The following is a 19,987-nucleotide window of genomic DNA, read 5'->3' on the forward strand; positions in this document are numbered from 1 at the left end:
TCCCCTAGGGACAGGGCAGCAGCCCCCTCCTATGTTCCTAAGATCAGGAAAATAAAACGTGACAGAGAAGTGGCCACATTCACTAGTTTCCAGGATGTCCCAAACTGGAATGTAGAAAAGGCTCCTTCTTGTTGGGAATGTGCTTGGTTAACCTTCCACTAAGTGGTATGAAGCCCCTCTCCCATCCAACCTGACCACAGAAGTTTTTCGTCTTCTGTGGAGAGTGCATTGGTCAGCAGCAGCATGACCCTGATGGATTGCTGCATAATTTAATTCTGACAACTCTGAGCATGGTCTGAAAGGATCCCAAGGGCACGTGGGTGGAGTATTTCCCTTGGTGTTGTTGCCTGGCACCCATACACGTGTTCTCCTGTATGAGGTCATCTTATTCAGTGTTTAAGGTATTAACCTGTACGGCGGGCAGGGTTCAGACAGTTCCAGCAGCCCCCGTGCTAGGGTGGGAGGTGTATACATTTTCCTCTTAATTCCGTATCTTTTTTAGGAAGCTCATGTTCCGTCTCTTCATCTCAGTGCTGCTTGCTCTGTGTTCTGTTTTGCAGCTCCCCTGCCACATTTGACTTCCGATGACGTTGATAAGGCCTTACAAAACTCTCCACGGTTAATGCATGCTAGAAACACAGGTAATGCCAGCCCCTTCTGACCCCATGACACGCGTAGGAAACACTCTACAGGTGCATGCTTTAAGTGAAACTCAAAGGTTAGAGGTTAGAATATTATGCAGGAGTGAAGCCATTGGGCATCTGAGCACTTCCCCTTATTTCCACCAGAACCCCGAAGGCCGTGAAATAGTTTATTGTTGTTTTTTAACCAACTGCACAAGTGTAGTGCTCTTCTGATCCCCCAAGCATGCCCCAATGCACCACTGTCATTGCCTATGGAGACCAAAGCTCCCTGGTATAAAGGGCCCCATAGACCTGTTCTCCATTTTCCTTCCTAAAATAGTGTTTTCTAGGACTCCTTGGTATTTCAGACAGCTTTGGGTCAGATTTGCCTTGGTTTTATCTTCTGCACATGTTTGTGTGTTTGCAATGGCAGTGACAGGAATATTTCACACTTTAGGCACACCTGAGGGAAACTCTTCTGCCGTTTTGGAGAATATACAACTGGTCCCTGATCCAGCACCTGCCTTCCTGTCTCTAACTACAGGCTCTATCTGCTCTTGTGTCTGTCGCATGCCCGACCCTCGCAGGGCTTGACGAGGCACTTGGTCCTGATTTACCTCCCCTCTGTCTCTACCTGTATTTGGGGTTCTCTGTGTATAAATGTGGTACGCATGTTCCAAGTACAAATCTACCTCCTGTCCTGATGGTGTCACTGGTGGAGGCATGGCCACTTGCTGATCACCCACTGGATTAGCCAAGGACCACTTCCTACCATGCCCTACCAGTCCCCAGCTAGCAAGAAAGCAACAAGAGCTGGGAAACCTCTTGTCCCTTGCCAGCAAGGGAGCCCAATCACCGCTCTCCCTGACTGAGCAAGACAGCAGCTTACCAGTCATTCTCCTTTTACTTTAAAATGTCCAACATCTTATGAATTGAGTCTCTGTCTACTTATTTGTAATAAGTAGCTGGTTTGCCCTGGTCTTCAGTATTCAAAACGATTGTGCTTTTTTTTTTTTTTTTTTTTTAACATGCTGTGAGGTCTTCTAAGCTCCTATATCACACAAATGAATATGCTAATGTTCTTGTGGCCAAAATTAGCAAAGAAGTTGGTAGAGTCATCCCATCTCAGGAAACACCCCAGAGCCGCACAGAATCTTACATTATACACATTTAGAAATTCTTTAACAATGACTAAAAATTCCACAAAAGTTCAGAATTCATTGATTTTTATTATAGCTAAATATAGAGGCAATCAAAGGGCAAGAATGATAAATTTCTAAAGGACTGAATGTCAAAGGGGAAATCTCCTCATCTGGGGAGATGACCATTGATTTAAGAAAATACAGAGAACCGTGTATTTGAGTGGAAAAGTAGATTGGTTTTGAATACATTCCATGTAGTCTTAGAAAAAGTATGTATACTTCTTTCCAAGATATGTTAAAACACTTTGTGAATCGTATATGATTGACAATAAATAAATACCTGTGCCACAGATAATTTTTAATAAGCTAAGATTGCCAGTGGGACACAGGTGGGGCTCTGTCAAGAAGCCCTTAAAGAATTAATAAATAAACGCAGCATTCTATTCTGAGCATGAGGGAGATGTACTCCTGTCTGAGCGGGTTCCTGTTCCTCTAGCTCCACTGAAGTTTCAAGCCCTCCCCACCCCCCAACATCACAGGGCGAGGTGCTGTTACTCAGGTTGAAAGTCACCACCAAGGACCTTCACGCTTTGTCTTTCCTTTTGTCTGCAGGGGGTGCAGCTTTTATTTTCCCAAATACTTCAGTATATCCCGAAGCTACGCAAAGAATTACAACTAGGCCAGGTACGCTTACACCCCTGTGTGATTGCTTCATTGAGAAACTCCCAGATGCCCCCCTTTTAGACCCAGGACTCCAGCCCATGACCCCAGGGGCATGTTCTGGACCTGAAAAGCAGTGCATTATAGCCAGTCTTTTCCCTGGCCCCGTCGAAGGGCACCTGAGATTCAGAGATGCTGAATTCAGAAACCACAGCAGAGGAGCTAAGCTGTGGAATCAGAAAGAAATCAGGGTCTTAAGTAGTAGTTTTGAGTGTTTGAGCCAATGCCTAGGATAGGAATCCCTTGCACCCTCAGTTAATGGGAGGACTGATGTGCAATCTGTCCTTTTGGAGGTGAGAAAGCAATTCCCAAATCTGCTAATGACCGGTTCTCGTCACTACATGAGAAGCCGTCTTTTTCAGAGGAGAAGCATCTGGCGTCTAACGTTTACATCAGTGTCATACTTTATGTCTTTTCCAATGATTGAATTAGGTAATTAATTTACATATCATTCACGCAAAAGTAAACATTGATCTAATGCCAAGCACAGAGTTGGTCCCTGGGAGTGGAAAGCTGAATCAGTCTCCAGACGGCGTCTGTCTTCAGAAAGCTTGCACATTCCGTGAGGCTTGTGGGTTGGTCGAGCGCCTCATCTGGGTCTGACTTGGGGGAGCCGAAGTGAGTGGTAGGAAGGCTTAGCACAGAGTTCTAGGAGATAATTCAGTAGTGTTAACTTGGCGCCAGAGACAGCCTGGGACTTGTCAGTGTTTCGTAGGAAGCCATAGGAGCTGGCAATGGAGGCCCTGCCTAGAATCCAGAGGCCTGGGTGTGGATGGAGTCAGACTCACATGAGCACAGCCAGGCAGCCTCTGTGAGATTGGCAAGATCCCAGAGGAGAAATCAGTGTTTTCCAGGGAGAGGACACTGTGAAGTGGGTATATATCACCCTGACATGCCACCCCTCGTGGGGCCATGACTGCCCTGTAAATCAGACCTCCTCATAGTGGCCTGAACACTGGGGTCACAGCTCCAGGAAGTACACTGGATTTCCCAGACTCCTACCTTAGTCCAGCATGCATGACTTCCGTTCTGTGGCTCCTGCATGGCCAGCCTGCACGAATCTAGATGCTCTGGTCCCAAGGGAGGAAGTTACAGTAGGGATGGGAGCTGGCCGAATGGTAGCCACAGGGTCACCTCACCCCTGCTCAAAGCCACCACAGTGATGTCTGGCTAGTGATCTCTGATCTGAGAAAGCTTGCTCCTTTGTTCCCAGAAGCCATGAGAAATTGCCCAAAGTCCTGTAAGTCCCCGTCATGTTAGAGCTCGGTAAAGTAATGGACCAGACCCAGTGTGTGCCCTAAACTCCGAACAGCGTACCACCAGGAGCACTAAGAATGAGGAGCAGAGGCACCCTCCTTTCCCTGGCTCCAGGGCTTTCTGAACATGCCACCTACACGTGTGTCTTGTGCCACACAGGGGAGCCTATGAATGGGCATGAATGATTTGGGAGCATTTTAAAAAGAGCTTCTACCCAGAACTAAAAAATAAATGTAAGCTCCCCGCACGCGGAACATGTGGCCTTTGAGATTAATTAGTTCAATTTAAAAATTGTGTTTGTTTAAAGCCACCTCGGGGATGCTGTTGGCTGAGTTTCAAGGCCTGGGTGTGAGAGCCACTTTGGTAAACAGGTTGGCTAGACGGGACAAGGGGCCCTGTCTGTAGCGCTCACAGGGTGGTGCTGTTACTGTCTCGGTTGGTTTTCTTCACCAATTAAGAAATTAAAAGGCAGGGAGTGCTATAGGCAGCGGCAGACACAGCAAAGAATCATTGGACAGAGAGACTTTTGTCAGAGGTGAGGAAAGACTCAGCAAAGCACAGAGAGATGGATCCTCTGCAGAGCAGGCAAGGAGGCTTCTTAGTCCAGTGACAGAGGCCAGTGCCCGTGTTCCTTATGGGTCCTTATGTGCCCCATCTCTCTAACTTAGCACTGTGCACAGAGGCCAGTAAGCACCCAGAGCTGACCCTGGAGCAAGCCAGGCTCCTAGGTAATTAGTTCATGTAGACTCCCTACCAATCTTTCCTATACTGCAGCTGTCTCGCCACAGATTCCCTGCAAGAAAATGCCACAAAACTTCCTTGTTTCCTGAGATTAAAGACGGTCTTCTCATCCTTTCTGTGGGTTACTTCCGCCCACACTTGCTGCCCTCAGAATCTCGCTGCCAGATGCTTCCTCCTCCCTGGTCTCCTGTCCTTCTGCCTCCTGTCACCTACTTCTGAGATACCACACCAATTTCCCTTTTGACCCACCTCTGCAAGGGATTATTTATCCAAAGGCCGTGTGTCTGTCCTTTTAACATCAGCTCAGAGTTAGGCAAGGCTGTCCAGCCCCGTGGCCTTGCAGGTCATGACCCATGGACTCTGTTCCCCCTCCTGCCTTCCTGTCTGGTCCATCCCTTCCCACACTTGTTACTTTGCTTCCCATGATTCTAGAGTGAGATTATGGCTTCTTCTCACCTTTGCTGAGTAAACATCTAGAGTGTCCCTCTGCTAGGACGCTGGTATATCACACCCTTGTGTTCTGTGGTTTGGTAGTCATTCTTTCAGGTTGCTGTCTGCATTTCTCAGGCTCTGTCACCCCCAAACCCTTCCCCCCAGATCCTTTGTACAAACTATTCTCTGGAGTTGGCTTCTTTTAAAGGCATAGACCCTTGAGGCCTCAGGTTAAAGTGTCAAGATCAGAGACAGGCTCTAGCCACGTTACCTTATAAGGCAGCATATGACCTTACGATGTGTTACCCAGGCTATCCTCTTAGGAAGTGATCATGGGAAATCTAGTCTAACACATGGGAGACAACATGCAGGCCATTCCACCCCTCATCCATGATCACCATGTAGATCAATAGGGCCTATAGATTATTGATCAATACATGGTAAGAATGTTACTAGAAGTAATTAGAGCATGTAACTGTTACACACAGAGTTCATGCTTGAAGCTAGTGCCTTTGTGGAGGGGGGCATTCCTCTGTGGAACCCTGAAAGGTGGTGCTACTGAACATGACTTAAGTCACGTGAGCCCATAGCTGCTGCACACCTCAGTCAGGTACTGTGTAAGCCTCAGACCTCAGCGGTTGGCTTATTTTGTGCTTGTCTCCAGACATCTACAAGCATAGTTAAAATCCCACAACCATCATCTACCGACACGCTCTCCGTGTGTGTGATACAAAGTTAAAAAAGAAATTTAGGAAGATTTGAATGGAGAATGAAGTTTAGTTGCTCTAAGGCTGAGTCTAAAAATTTCTCTGTTTCCCAGAGCTTTATAGACTGGCTCTACACAGTAACTGCCTTCCTACTTTATCTCTTTGATTAGCTTCAAGTGCATGAAAGGGGACCCGTCCATTCCTTCCCACTCCCTTCCTTCCGCAAGGGATCACCAGAGACACCTTGTAGACATCCTGTAGGTCCCGCAGAATGAGGGTGCTTCAAGAGCAAAATCCTGATCCTTTAAAATGCAAGTGACTCTGGCAGCCACTGGAGCCAGAAAGCCCACCAGTGACCTGAGCCAAAGGAGAATGGCATTTAGTAGAACTTAACCCCTCACTGGGGAGGGGGGCCGGGTCTGGATGATTCTCTGGTGTCTTAGGAAGAATGCGGTAGAATGGTGTCATACAGAATCAGAAACTAATACCAGCTCCCAGAAAGCACACAAAGCCACTGTGTGTGGTTGCCTACACCAGATGAGCGCTGCATTTGTACCTCCATGTTGTTCACATATGGATCGTGGCATATAGTGTACTTCTGTAGCACCCCAAGCTGCCTGTGGGACTGCTTTAGTGTTTAGGCTCGTGTTTTTGCAATCATTTTCAAAAGCTATACTAGCAGGCTAGAAGGCGGCCTTCCCTTGCTGGAGTGTGTGACAAAGATAGCTTGAAAAGGAATGAAGAGGAGCATTGAGTTGCTCACAAAAATTAAATGTAAAATACGTAATTTATTAAAAAATCCTATGCCCTTCTATCAGGATGAGAAGCAAAGGTTCATGGGTAGTGATCATCTAAGCAGGCAGTGGTAGATGTATGTATGGAGTGCTGGCTCTGCCACCAGCCCGATTGTCCCGCATCCCCAGAAATGTCCAAGGTCAGCATTTCCCAAGGTCACCTCCCACGGGAGGGGGCTCTAGTACCACAGCGTGTGACCGGTAGCTGATAAGGAAATATTGGCATAGACTCTCACAAAAGCAAACAAGACCGGCCTATCTACCGAGGCAGCGTGTTTGTGAACATGCTGATCACTGTCCAGGCAAACATCCCAGATACTTGGCTGAGGATTAGACCCAGTCTGGTGGCTGTGATTTCCAAGGGAAGGTGGAACGTGGGTATTCCTCTTTCCAAGGATTTGTGAATAAAGGGCTTCCAAACATTAGTTCTAGCATGATACATAGTGTTCTCTCCTGCCACGCTGACAAACTCGTAGCTCTCTGGTCCTTCTGTCCACATTCTTCCACCTCAGGCCCTGTAGGTCCCTTTAGAACCTTCTGTACTAAACAGTTATAGATTTGTAGGTATGTCTTCCTAGTCTGACTAGCACTCCTGAAGTCAGTAGCTTTGAGAATTCTTATAAGAGTAGTGGGAATCTTCCTGAGATGGCTTTTTCTGATGATAGTTTATGTGTGAGAGGCCTGGAACCTTGTCAAAACTCTGGCTTTAGTAAGTCCAGGCTAAGAGTCTGCATTCACAACTCTCACACGTGTCTTTGGTGGATGACCCACGCAACACGCTTTAAGAAGCCGTGACCTGGGGCACATTCCTGTGATAGCCCTGCTTTCATCTGGTCATTGGGCCTTGGCTGGTGTGTCTGTCTACCTCTGAACCAGCTGGGGAACCTCAGTTGCTGGTTGCTTTTCCTAAAACGATTTCTGTAATGACACTCTGGCTAACTACTTTCTGAAAAATAGATATTATTACATTTTATGTATTTGGGGGTGTGTGTGCCCACAGCACACAAGTGGTGGAGGTCAGAGGAAGGCTTATCAGAGTTGACCCTTCTCCTACCATACAGGTTCCGGGAATCAAACTCAGGTCCTAAGACTTGGAAGCAAGCCCCTTTGCCCACTGAGCTGTCTCACTGATGGCTTCCCAACCTCCAGTTTTTAGAAAGAAAATTGCAGCAGGTTGACAATCTGTTTCAAAATGTTCCCAGAGATGTAAGACAAAATTTAGTTGTAAATTGATTGCAGCTACAGATTTTATTCCCACATGCTGTCCCAGTCCTAGAAAAGCCGACGATCCCAGAATGCAAACATGCCCCTGAGAGGCGAGAGCAAAGGCAGAGTTTTAAAAAGGAAAACTGACTAACTCTCTAAAGCCTGGGAGGGTAGAATTTCACAGACCACACGAGTTGCGATGCTTCTAGCCAAACAGGCTGATTGAATTAGGCCTTTCTGCATTGGATTTCGTGCTGTTCTCTTTGGGATGGGAACATTGGAAGGGGGCGCATACTATACGCAACATAGTGGGGTCCTTTGAAGGCTGATTCATCAGATTGCCCATTTAAAATGAGGTTAAATGATTTTCTTGAAGAGAGGCCCAAAATAATTGTACCACTCTGTCTTCCAAGTGAGAGAGGTCCATGGTCGTCCCCTGGTGTCAGCAAGAGCAAGCCTCCTGGAGTTCAGGGCTGCTGCTTTCAGGGCTGCTAGAATGGCATTTGAGATATTGCACTGAGACCCATCAACCAAGGAAGTCTTTAACATTTTGCTTTTGTTAGGACAAAGGGTCTGACTCTGCAGCCCAGACTGATCTTGAACTTAGAGCAATCCTCCTGCCTCAGCTTCCTAAGTGCCAGTATGCCCAGATCTCTTTGAGACAGTGTCTCATGCAATCCAGGCTAACCTCAGATACTCTGAAGAGTAACTGAAGAAGACTGAAGAGTGATTCTCCTGCCTCTGCTTCCCAAGTGGCGGAATCACAGGCATGAGCCACCACACCTGAATCCCAGTTTTAGAACGGCTGTGTTATAGAATTGCATGTAGCAGGAGCATTCACATATCCATGGTTAATAAGAGTGATAAAACAAAGCTTCTGGGATACATTTATGAAAGAAAATTGAAGTGGTGTAAATGCTCAGTTCTTGGTGACAAAAGCTACACTGAGAGCTCAGAGCTGTAGCCACTAAATCTGCAAACATGGTGTATGATGGAGGTCATGACACAGTGATCTAATGTGTCTGGTGTATTCATATAAATAAATAATAAATAATAAATAAATAAATAAATAAATAAATAAATAAATAAATCTTTAAAAAAAGCTGGGTGGTGGTGGCACACACACACACCTGTAATCCCAGCGCTTGGGAGGCAAAGGTAGGTAGATTTCTGAGTTCAAGGCCAGCCTGGTCTACAGAGTGAGTTCCAGGGCCTCCAGGGCTACACAAAGAACCACTCCCCCCAAAAATACTTTAGAACCAATTGGCATGCACTTACACTCAGGGTTGCTGCTAATGTGTTGTAGGACAATCATTTTAGTCTTGATTTTTTAATGCAATTCATCTTAGCGAGATACTAAATCTTCTTAGAAAATGAGAAAGAGGGGCCTTTTGCCTAGAAAAACAACTAGGCCAATTAAGACCAACAAAATAAATGGATAAGATTATCAAGGGGAAATGAAGGGAAGTCCAGGGAAGCAGCTTACTGGAGGATAAGAAAGTAATCCTCATCTCTTAAGAGGAGTGCAGAAAACGGGCATGAGTGTAATGACAGGTGGGTTTGGGGTGATCCCAGGCAAGAATCCGTGTCTTCATGCCCGTTATGGGCTCTGGCTCGGACGGGCTCCACAGATGATGAAGTGTAGACTCCAGTAGGTCCTATGGCGAGTCAAGCTGTGAAAGAGAAGCTGTCCTGGGATCTTGATTTCTTGTCACAGGAAAAGGCTTTAGGAGAGTCATCAGGAGAGGCTGGAGAGAGGGCTCAGCTAGTGAAGTGCTTGCCATGCAGACATGGAGACCTGATTGATCCAAGTTTTCATGTCTACACTAGGTGATCTGTGCCTTGTTAGCTGAGTTGAATCAGTGAGTCCCAGATGAACCCCAAAGCCCCAGTGACAAAAGCAGCTTCATAGAGCAAAGTGAATAGATGGCAGTTAAGGACAATGTCCACGGTTGGCCTCTCTAGCCTCTACATGCTCGCATAAGTACATATCTGTAATATATGTATAAAACACATCCAACACACACACACACACACACACAGTCAGCAAGCAAGGTCTAGAAGAATCTACCAATGAGAGTCTTCAGCTAAATGGAGGAGAGAATTTTAGAAAATAAAATATACAAGTGTTTGAAACATGCAAAGTGTAATTTATAGGTAAAACCCAAGTTGATTTTTTTTAATCGCTTTTGAATTTTTACTCAGTATTTATTCTAAGAAACAAATCTGTTGTAGAAAGTATAATTGGTTTTTAGTCCATGTATCTGTTTTTTACAGATTTACCTTATGAGCCTCCCAGGAGATCAGCCTGGACCGGCCACAGCCACCCCACCCCTCAGTCCAAAGGTACAGGCTCAGTCCAGCCTTGATCTGCATGTCCCAAGGCAGGGTGACCACAGCCAGGATAAAATATAATCAGGGTGTTGATCTGTGGTCTTTCCAACACATCGAGGGTTCCTTCCATTCATGATAAAACACATGTAATCTTTAAGCTTGACGAGTCTTTTTGTTTGAGATGCAACTTATTTTTATAAGGAAATGAACGTAAGTGTAATTCTCATTGTGGGCAAGGGCAGTTCCAGGAGATGTTTACATACTGATGAGCTAACTGCGGATTTCCTTTGCCCTGGCTCCTCCGCCTGGCTTTACATCTTCCCTGGCACTTTGCTGTACACCCGTAGCCCATTTCGTTCTCCTTTGTAAGCTAGCTCAAGTTTCTTTTTATTATGTTTAGAAGTAATAGTTACATTAGGTTATTTAAATCATTGGAAACATTTTAGAATGTTTATATTTGATTTCGTGAGAAGGGGCAGTTTCTTCTTACCACAAATGCTTCATATTGTAGAATAAGGTTGCTATCTGGACGATTAATTGACTGTAAGGTGAATGACATTGAAGACGTGTGGTCTGATCTGAATTGTTGCTAATTGTCTTTTTTTTTTAATTATTATTCTTGGATTTTTCAGCTGCTCAGCCGTCTCCCTCCACAGTGCCCAAAACTGAAGACCAGCGTCCTCAGTTAGGTATGTTTCAGAAACCATCTTGGGAACCCTGAAAAAGGTTACAGGCTCAGACAAGAGTTTCTAAACTGTGTCCCCTTTAAAATAAACTTCATCACTGTCATGTATGTAAAGTGAGGTCTAGACCAGTAGCTGCTCAGTTGAAAGGATTTTACTAAAACTTCTTTAAAATCTGTAAGTTGAGTGTGGGCAAACCACTGTCTTTGCATGAAGGCTGTGCATAAATTCTGTTACTTTGACTATCCATGGTGTGCGTCCTAAAGCCTGTCAAGTCTAAGGTAGAAAGGCAGTGGGAAACTGACCTTGAACATCCTGGCCCTAGGTCCAACTCTGCCCCAGGTAGATCCAGGGTTACATGGACTGTGGTTGGTGGTGGGAATATCAGACCTCAAGTTTTTCTACCAGTTATGATGCTTCCAGTAAGAAACTCTCCTGAAGTCCTGGGTGATATCTTACCTTATGTGGGAGGTAAAGGCAGGAACTTGGGGGATGTCCAGCAGCCTGACTCATCTTTTTCTACCCTAGATCCTTACCAGATCCTGGGACCCACCAGTAGCCGCCTTGCTAATCCAGGTGAGTTGTCCCTTGTGACCTGCTGCTCTACGGTTACTTTTGAATCTGGAACAGTTTTAGAAACTTGTACTGATGATAAACTTCTCCAACTGAGAAACTTGGCTTTCAGCTCTCACTGGACTATTTTATTTGCCTCCATAGAAAGAATGGCTCAGATTATAATTAAGATTTTAGTTTAGCAAGTATGATTATAACTTAATTGAATTTATGTTTCAGTGCAACAAAGTAACAGCCTGAGTTCGGCTTAGTAACTTAGTAACTCTGTGTATCAGCTAGCTCTGGAGGCTGGAAGTCCAGGCCAGCAGGGGGAGGCTTCTGAGTTGTGAGGAAAGGGTCTGAAGAAACCCTGGGTCTTTTCTCCCTGGCTTCTGGATGGGCAGAAACCTGTGCTTCTTTACTCTCTATGTTTCTGTATCCAGACTTCTGTGTTCAGACGTGTGTGTGTGTGTGTATGTGTGTGTGTGTTTGCTCATGTATGTGGAAACTAGAGTATCAATCCACCCACAGTCCATCCACAATACCACACTGTCCACCCTTTTGTTTTTAAAGACAGGCTCTCTAGTGCCTGGAATTCTGCAAGCGGTCTAGGCCAGCTGTCCAGTGAACCCAGGGGGACCTACCTATCTCTGCCTCATGGCATGCTATGGTGCTTGGCTTTTCAAAATCTAGGTTTTGAAGATCAGGTTCATACATTTCAGACTTTTCCAGTCACACTGGATATAGGCCTCTCTAGTGGGCCTAGTCTGTTTTGATCACCTCTGAAATACTTGTCTCTAAAACAAGGATTACTAGGAGCTACCAGGGATTCAGCTTTCAATGTATGAATTTTAGTGGACAAGATCCAACCTATTATCAAGGAGATTCAATAACCGGTCTTTTAAAAGAGATAATATAATGTCCATCCGAGTCCAGTTGTGGTCCTCCATGAGGATGTGTTTCTGACTCAGATGCAGAGAGAAAACAGCCTCTTCATTGATACCTGGAGACCCTTCTTCACCTGCCCTCACAGGTCGGTGGGTGTCAGCTAGCTTGTTCTATTTGTTAGTATTCAGATCAGAACCAGCTGGGCTGGGAAGGCAGCAGTCCCAGGGTGCCGTGGCATCTGCTTCATATTCTCAGCTGTAAATTTGATGCCAAGATGTCACAGTGACAGTGTAAGAACAGGCTGGAATTTCTGTTTCACAAACCCCAAGCCAACCAGGGCTTGGAAAACAGAAAAAGTCAGATGCTCTCACCGTGTGCATCCCCACGAGAAAATCCACACTGTGAGAACGTGAAATACTTTCATCGTTGCACAACCGAGCCTGCCATGAAATTATGATTATTGCTGATTAATTCAGTAAACATGTTCTGAGCAGCCCTGCAGACGAGGAGGCTGTTTTCCTCCATCATTTTAGCCCAGTGCACACACATTTTAGCTCCTTGCTTGCTTGTCAGTGCATCTCTGAGGTGACAAGATACAGTTCCCCGCAGGCACTGTCACCTAGTGGAGAGAAGGGCACAGCAGACACAGTGCACCACAGCCCGTGGAATCACTCGGTGGCCAGGACTTCCAAGCAGCCGGACTTGTGCTCAGCTGTCCAACCTTACAGTAAATGTAAGGTTGCAGTTCTGATGCCCATCATGGCTACGAGGTGGTGGAGACCGTCCTGTGAGCAGACACTGTATGGTCTCAAGGACTGTGTTTGAATCCCCAGCAACATATCAAAGTCAGATATGTAGAATGAATGTGTATTTCTAGTCTTCCTGTTGCAAGAAGGGAGGCAGAGCTGGGAGAATCCCCAGGAGCTCTCTGAGACAGCTTGGCATACACAGCTGTGAAGAACAGATGCCTCAGGCAAGGCGCAAGGCAAGATGGCCACCTGATGTTATTTCTCCCATTTCCACAGGTGCACATGTGTGTGTGCACACACAAAGATTTTGTGTGGCTGCTTTTGGTAGTGGTGATAACCAGGCTTTGGAAAGGCTGGCCTGGCAGCACCAGACACACCTGGAGGCTCCAGGCTCTGGGAACGCCAGCCTATGCTGAAATAGCACGCGGGAGCCTCCACTCCGTGCAGCGCTCACTCAGGGCATGTTTCTGCCTGAGGTTCCCGCCAGGCTTTGCGTGGCCCGGAACATTGTTATTTCTGTCCTCTAGAAGAGGAGTCAGCAGGGGCCCTGAGGTGTCAAGGAACTTCCCCTGAAACACAGGTATCACACTGAAACAGAAAGGAGGCTCAATGTGGGACCTGAGTCCTCTGAAGTCTGATTTTGTTTTCTTTTTCTACACTTCTGGAAGATGAGTTTGAAAGGAGGAAGGAAGCCTTGAAAAACATGAGCTGTGGGTACTTGTGTACTTGTATTTAGTTTTACAGCTGTTAATGCTGGGAGGAAGAAGAGGAAAAGAAGAGGAAGAGGATAAGGCTTAAGAGCAAGGAGAGAGAGAGAAGGAAGGAAATCAAGCTGCTTTGGGCAAACTAGAACTCACTGGAAGAGAATAAAAGGGGCTAGCTCTACATATTTGTAGATGGATGAACAATTCATTAATTGTAGACTCTTGTTCACCAAATACTGGAGCCTCTAGTTTCATAAAATAAGCATTAAAAATCATAAATGGCTACATAGGTCCTGACACAGTAATAGTGTGGAACTTCCATATTCTGCTCTCAGGTTTAGATATTTCTCCCAAACTAAAACCAAGTAAAGACGCTGCAGAATTGGAATGTACTGTAGATGAACTTGTGTGTGTGTGTGTGTGTGTGTGTGTTGTATAAAATAGTAGAAAGAGAACATACTATCTTTTTTTCTGAGCATCTTGTGGAAACTTCTTCAAAATCTTTTCGTTCATTTTTTAATGGAAAGACTTTTATTATACTATATGATTTAAAGAAACCCTGTAAGTATATGTGCCACGCAAGTTCTTGGGCACCATGTTTATGTAGGCACCCTTAAAAGTCAGAAGAGGGTGTCGGGTCTGCGACTGGCATTATAGGTGGCTGTGAGCTGTCTCAACATGACTGAGGGAGGACCAGGCAATTCCTTTAACTACAGAGTCACTTATCAACACCTGGCATGCATATGCATGCACGAGCTGATGTCAGTATGTGGACATCCCAGCATCTCCACTCCAAGTATGCATCTGATGTGTGCTTTGAACACGTCTCTCTCCTGCTGAGAAAGGTGTGTCCTGGAATCCCTACCTCATGAATCAGTGAGGGGCCGCTAGCTCCTCTGCACTCCATCAGCACTGCTGATCGCTGAGCTCCTGGGATGGACTCCAGGTTCCTTCCCGTGGAACAGCTTTTCTTGAGTTCATCCGGTGGCCAGGCAATCTGTAAGATGCATCCAGCTCCTTACGAAGGGATAGAGCCATTTCAGAGATTTGCCAGTTGTCAGGACATGAAAACCTGTTATATTCAGGCAAATGCCCAACAATTTGTAAGCCCAAGAGAGGACAGCCTAGGGAGGACCAGCAGGCTGCAGAGGCATGTGCAGGCACGTGGCTTGAGTACTGCTCTGTCAGACAAAAGAGTACCAGCCTGAAGTTTGACCTCTGTGGACCTTGGCTTTATAAAGGTCCATCTGATCCTGCACTCCTGTGTCTTAAGCACTCCAGTGAGTTAAACATGATTTTGCGGGGATTAAACACACAGTCACATGTGAGTATTCACAGTAGTGCCTAGCCCCAGTGAGGCTTATCTCCTTCTGGATGAATGTCTGGGCCCCAAGAACAAGCCCAAGCCAAGCGTCTACCTGGCCAGTGTGATGGTCCTGGATAGTCAACTGGTTTTGGCTACGTCCTGCCTGTCAGTGAGAGAAGAATCACAGACAAGCCCCTGGGCCTTGGGCTTCTGCACATCTGATCTCCAGGCCTCACACTTGCATGGCAAGAGCGTAAAGCCCTGAGCTGTCTCCCAGCCACAGTCTTGTCTTTTCTTACTGGTTTGGCTGGCGAGTGACCCCCCCCCCTCAGCCCCCCGAAACCTTCAGTCTACTTTGTGTCAGGATTCTACTCTGTATTCCCAGTGCACTCCATCACACTGCGAATGTTACAGTCCAGGCGGCCGTGGCAATTTAACAGACTGCCTTTGAATTGCTAGCAAACAGTAGCTCATTTAACTTGCCTGGTGATGATTCCTCAGTACCCCTACCCTCACTCCCCTTGAGAACTCATGCTCAGGGAGGACATGTGTGCCCTGAACGATTTAGAGATTGGCCGGCTGCTGCTGTTTATAGTGTTTACCTAAGCATTTGTTGGGTTTTACAGCTAGCTTCAATGTTTCACAGCTTCTTTCATTTTCGTGTTTGGAGGCCAGTGGATTTTGCTTCTAGAGGTCTTCTGGGGAGGCTTGGCAGGCTTGTGCTCAGCTCTGGGCCCTGTGTCTTCCGAGCTAATAAGTAAAGTCAAACAGCCTGGGGCAGCGTGAGTGAGCTCATCTCTCCTCCAAGCGTTGAGCTCCCGGCCATGCACGCAGGGATTGTGTGTTTTCTGGCTCTTCAGAAGCAAGGGAGACAGGAGACTCTCTTCCCCTCCTCCACACGCTCATAAGGGAAGTGGCTGTAGGACAGATTCCCAAGGCCGATGCCAATGTTTGAACTGATACCAAGTGCTATTTGTTCTGCGTATTTGTACGAAACCTGTAGGGTGGCTCTCTCGCTGTGGGAGGAAGTTGACACTAAATATTTATTTTCCAGCAACTGTCCATGTTTGGAGTGAGGCATATGTTAAGACTGTTACATCCAAAACTCACAGCTTCTCCTATTCCCAGGTCATCTGTGGAATCCTTTTCTCAAGTTTTAATCCTTTGGTTACAATATATATACCAAAACCATATGGCTCTCTCGTTCCGTCCTTTATATTTCCCAATGCATATTAATGAGACGTTGGAGGCAACAGCCCTCAATTGAGAGTGGTTTGTATGCGTAGCTGTGCAACAGCGCAGGCTGCCATTCCAGCAAGCTACAAGCTGTTAATACATCACAAATGTGTCGCTTGACTGAAAACAACCCTTTCCATAACTTCATCAAAGAGGCTGACCTTTCTCACGGTCCTGTTACATGGGCGGATCCACAGACATACATTTCCATGTAGACCCCATAGAAACAAGGACTGGGCAGTGTACAGAGGGGGGCCTGGTGGGAAGGGAGGATTCAGAGAAAATGAATTCATAACTGAGTTTTACATTCCGTCAATTCCCTGAATAAGTGACAGTCAAAGTTAATCTGATCATTGATCATATGTATCATAGTACTTATCATAACATAAAAGATAATCTTTCTGGTAATGAGCCCAAGGCAGTGTGCTTCCCTGGAGTCTTGGAAGAGAGATCTGCCTCCCACTTACTTTAAAACTAAAATACATGTCGTATAACTTTGTTTCTCATAGTACCCAACATAACTATCCCTCAGGGCACAAACAGACAGAACTGGAGTGTCCTATAGTTCCCTCTGCCCATCTGGCCTGTAGTATCTGGGTGTGGATATGAGCTTGTCCACCCAGGGTTTGCTCTCTGGAGAAGTGGGAATCCAGGGGACAAAGCAGAGCAGCGCAGGAGAGGCCTGGTGCAGAGCCTGCCTCTTCCCCATACAAACCCAAGATCCCTCAGAGCTGTGTAGCATGGTGGCTAGAACGACTTAGTGCTTAGACTCCTCTCTGACTGAGAAGACGTGAGGATCAGAGACATGGTTCAGTCAGTCAGGTGCTTGTGTTGCAGACACTAGGAACTGAGTTCGATCTCCAAAACCTGTGTCAAAGAGAAGAAAACAAACAAAAGAACAAATACAACAACGTTAGTGTGTTTGTGAACGGTGTCAGCCCCAGCGGTGTGGCTATGCAGGCAGGTGGGTCTCAGTGCTCAGTGGTCAGGCAGCCTAGGCTAACGGTAAACCCCAAACAATCAAGAGAGCCTGTCTTCAAAAACAAGGTAGGGCATCATAACTAAATGTCTTTCTTACCTTTACATGCATACACACACACATACACTCATACAAGAACATGTATACACATGCACAAGCACATATATTCATACCCACAGACATCTACACACATGAATAAGAACACACATGTACACAGACACAAACATGCATACACACACACACACACACACACACACACACAGATCATTCTGACTGAGCCAGGGTCTCTGATTCCAGAGAGTTCCACCCGTAGCCTGTTGTCTTTTAGAAGCACCGTGACACTTGGGTTTCTGTCATGGTACATTGGGCCCAGGACTGGGAATGGGTGATCTTAGTTTGAAACAGAGCCAGTTCTTTTTTCCAAACTTCCTCATTTGGAGTGGGTTAATTGTGTCCTAGGAAAAGTTTTAACAGAATTGCCGTCTGAGCACCCGCCAGATCTTATGTTAGAAATAACAGTGTTTACTTCCACTCTGTATTTGCTTTTCCATGAACTCGTAGGTGTTCGTTTCCTAAATCTGACTTTTGTTATTTCACTTTACCCAGCCAATATAAATGGTGGCAGGCCATTATTGCCATCCACAGAATGGCGCTTTCTGCCTCACAAAATGGGAAAAAGTAGCTCATTCATTCCTCTGAAAACGGGGCGACCAGGCATGCGCGCATGGAGAACTTGGGGCTGTGAGGCCAGTGTGAGAGCCATCAGGGACTGCCAAACAAAGCCAAGTGTCCTAGAAGTGGAGGCAGAGATGACACCCACGTGATGGCTCCTTAAGGTCTAGTCTCAGGAGGAAGCAGCATTGGGTAGAAGGGATGCTGAGCCACCTCCCAGCCATCTTGAAGCCATTATGTGCCAGTGTGGTTCCTGAGCATCTATGGGGCACAAGCAGCATTCAGAATCAGTGTGTCCTGTAGTCTCCTTCATCAGTGTGGCCTGGAATATCTGGGTGTGGAGCATTTCCTGGCCAGCCAAGGTTTGCTCTTTAGATAAACGAGGAGCCAAGAGTCAAAAGCAGCAATAGCTCAGAAGCAGAGATACCGGCCTGGGGTTGGGGACCAGACCTGGTCAGGAGGTCTGCCATTGAGGAGTGACCCTCCTGACCTCGGTTCTCACTGGCTTTGTGTCCCTCCTGATCTTTAGGTAGTGGCCAGATCCAGCTGTGGCAGTTCCTGCTAGAACTCCTGTCTGACAGCTCCAACTCCAACTGCATCACCTGGGAGGGCACCAATGGCGAGTTCAAGATGACAGACCCTGACGAGGTGGCTCGGCGCTGGGGAGAGAGGAAGAGCAAGCCCAACATGAACTACGATAAACTCAGCCGCGCCCTGCGCTACTACTACGACAAAAATATCATGACCAAGGTGCACGGGAAGCGCTATGCCTACAAGTTTGACTTCCATGGGATCGCCCAGGCCTTGCAGCCCCACCCTCCCGAGTCGTCCCTGTACAAGTATCCCTCTGACCTGCCATACATGGGCTCCTACCACGCCCACCCCCAGAAGATGAACTTTGTGGCTCCTCACCCTCCAGCCCTCCCAGTCACATCTTCCAGCTTCTTTGCTACCCCAAACCCATACTGGAATTCACCCACTGGGGGCATCTACCCGAACACTAGGCTCCCAGCCAGCCATATGCCCTCTCACCTGGGTACCTACTACTAGGGACCAGATGGAGGCCTTTCCCAACAGCGTTCAATCGCCTAGCAGTCGCCACAAACTCAGAGAACACAAATCAAAAGTGCCTCGTGAGGAATGGAAGCGGTTGGCCAGAGCTGGGGAAGGAATCCAGCAAAGAAACCAAAGACTCCAAGGGGAGGGTGGGCGCCACCCAAGTATTACTACAGAAATAGAAGATGCTCAAAATATACTGTACATGGACATATAACCTGTGGTCCACCCTTGTCAAAGATGTTGTATGTAGAAAAGCATGACCAGTAAGAACAACTGCCCAAGGAAGTGGCCTTAAGTAGTATACAAACTGTAGAGTGTGGGACCTTGCTTGTACCTACCAAGATTCAGTGAAAACAATAGAACAGTAACAGTGTTGGCCTAACACACCATGTATGATGTCATTTGAAGGGAAACTACCTGTGTTTAAAAAATAGAAAACATATCAAAACCAAAGAAGACAAAAAAAAAAAAAGATGGCGGCCCCTCCACAGACCATATTGGCTGTGGACTTTCTTGGCTGGCATTTGCTGTTTTCATTGAAATCAGATTCGTTCCATTTGATAGAGAGCTGCCAGCTCTGTCAAACTGTGAAGATGACCCAGGGTCTCATCTCCTTTTCAGTATTATAGGAAATGTGAGCCATGTGGTGGGTGGGGGATGTGCAGGTTGTTGTGAGTATGTGATTATAGAAGAGAGACTGAAGTGGAGGAAGAGGTAGAGGAGGAGGGGTTGGGGGGGAGTAGAGGAGGAGGAGGGGGAGGAGGAAGGGGAGGGAGAGGAGGAGGGAGAGGAGGAAAAGGAGGAAGAGAAGAGGAAGAGGAGTAGGAGGAAGTAGAGGAGAAAGGAAGAGGAAGTAGAGGAGGAGGACGAGGAAAGGAATAGAAGGCAGCTGCTCAAGCCACCATAGCTGAATTTAGAACATCTTGGGACCAAAGAGTGTGGAGAGAGATGCTTGATGCTGTCAGTGTTAATAGAACACAGATTTGTGGAGGACGGGGAGCAATAGTATTCAGAACCAAAAACGTCTCTGTGAAAAGGAAATCATAACTGGAACTGTCTGATATTTAAAAAGAATATCCGAACCTCAGCATTCGGTGGCGGCTTTGTCCTTCATGGGGGCAGATGAGAGGTGACCTTGGTAGCGACCATGATCAGAGACCACACAGGCATTGTGGGAAGGTGGGCTCCAGTTTTCCTTAATGA

General features: G+C 46.5%; 1 protein-coding gene across 7 annotated transcripts in view; it reads left to right on the forward strand.

Moving 5' to 3' along the window:
• Erg (ETS transcription factor ERG) overlaps window positions 1–19,522 on the forward strand; it is a 223,881-nt gene extending 204,359 nt beyond the window's left edge. For 4 of the 7 annotated variants that reach the window (XM_052158552.1, XM_052158553.1, XM_052158554.1 and 1 more), the window contains 6 exons: window positions 561–641; window positions 2,378–2,449; window positions 9,900–9,968; window positions 10,589–10,645; window positions 11,168–11,215; window positions 18,255–19,522. In XM_052158552.1, the coding sequence (XP_052014512.1) occupies window positions 561–641; window positions 2,378–2,449; window positions 9,900–9,968; window positions 10,589–10,645; window positions 11,168–11,215; window positions 18,255–18,775 (848 nt within the window). In that variant the 3' untranslated portion in view covers window positions 18,776–19,522. The remainder of the gene's footprint in view (window positions 1–560; window positions 642–2,377; window positions 2,450–9,899; window positions 9,969–10,588; window positions 10,646–11,167; window positions 11,216–18,254) is intronic. The other 3 variants (XM_052158550.1, XM_052158551.1, XM_052158555.1) reach the window with 3 other exon arrangements.
• The last annotated feature ends 465 nt before the right edge of the window (window positions 19,523–19,987 follow it).

This window comes from Apodemus sylvaticus, chromosome 15, assembly GCF_947179515.1.
Source record: "Apodemus sylvaticus chromosome 15, mApoSyl1.1, whole genome shotgun sequence".
In the NCBI taxonomy this organism is placed as follows: domain Eukaryota; kingdom Metazoa; phylum Chordata; class Mammalia; order Rodentia; family Muridae; genus Apodemus; species Apodemus sylvaticus.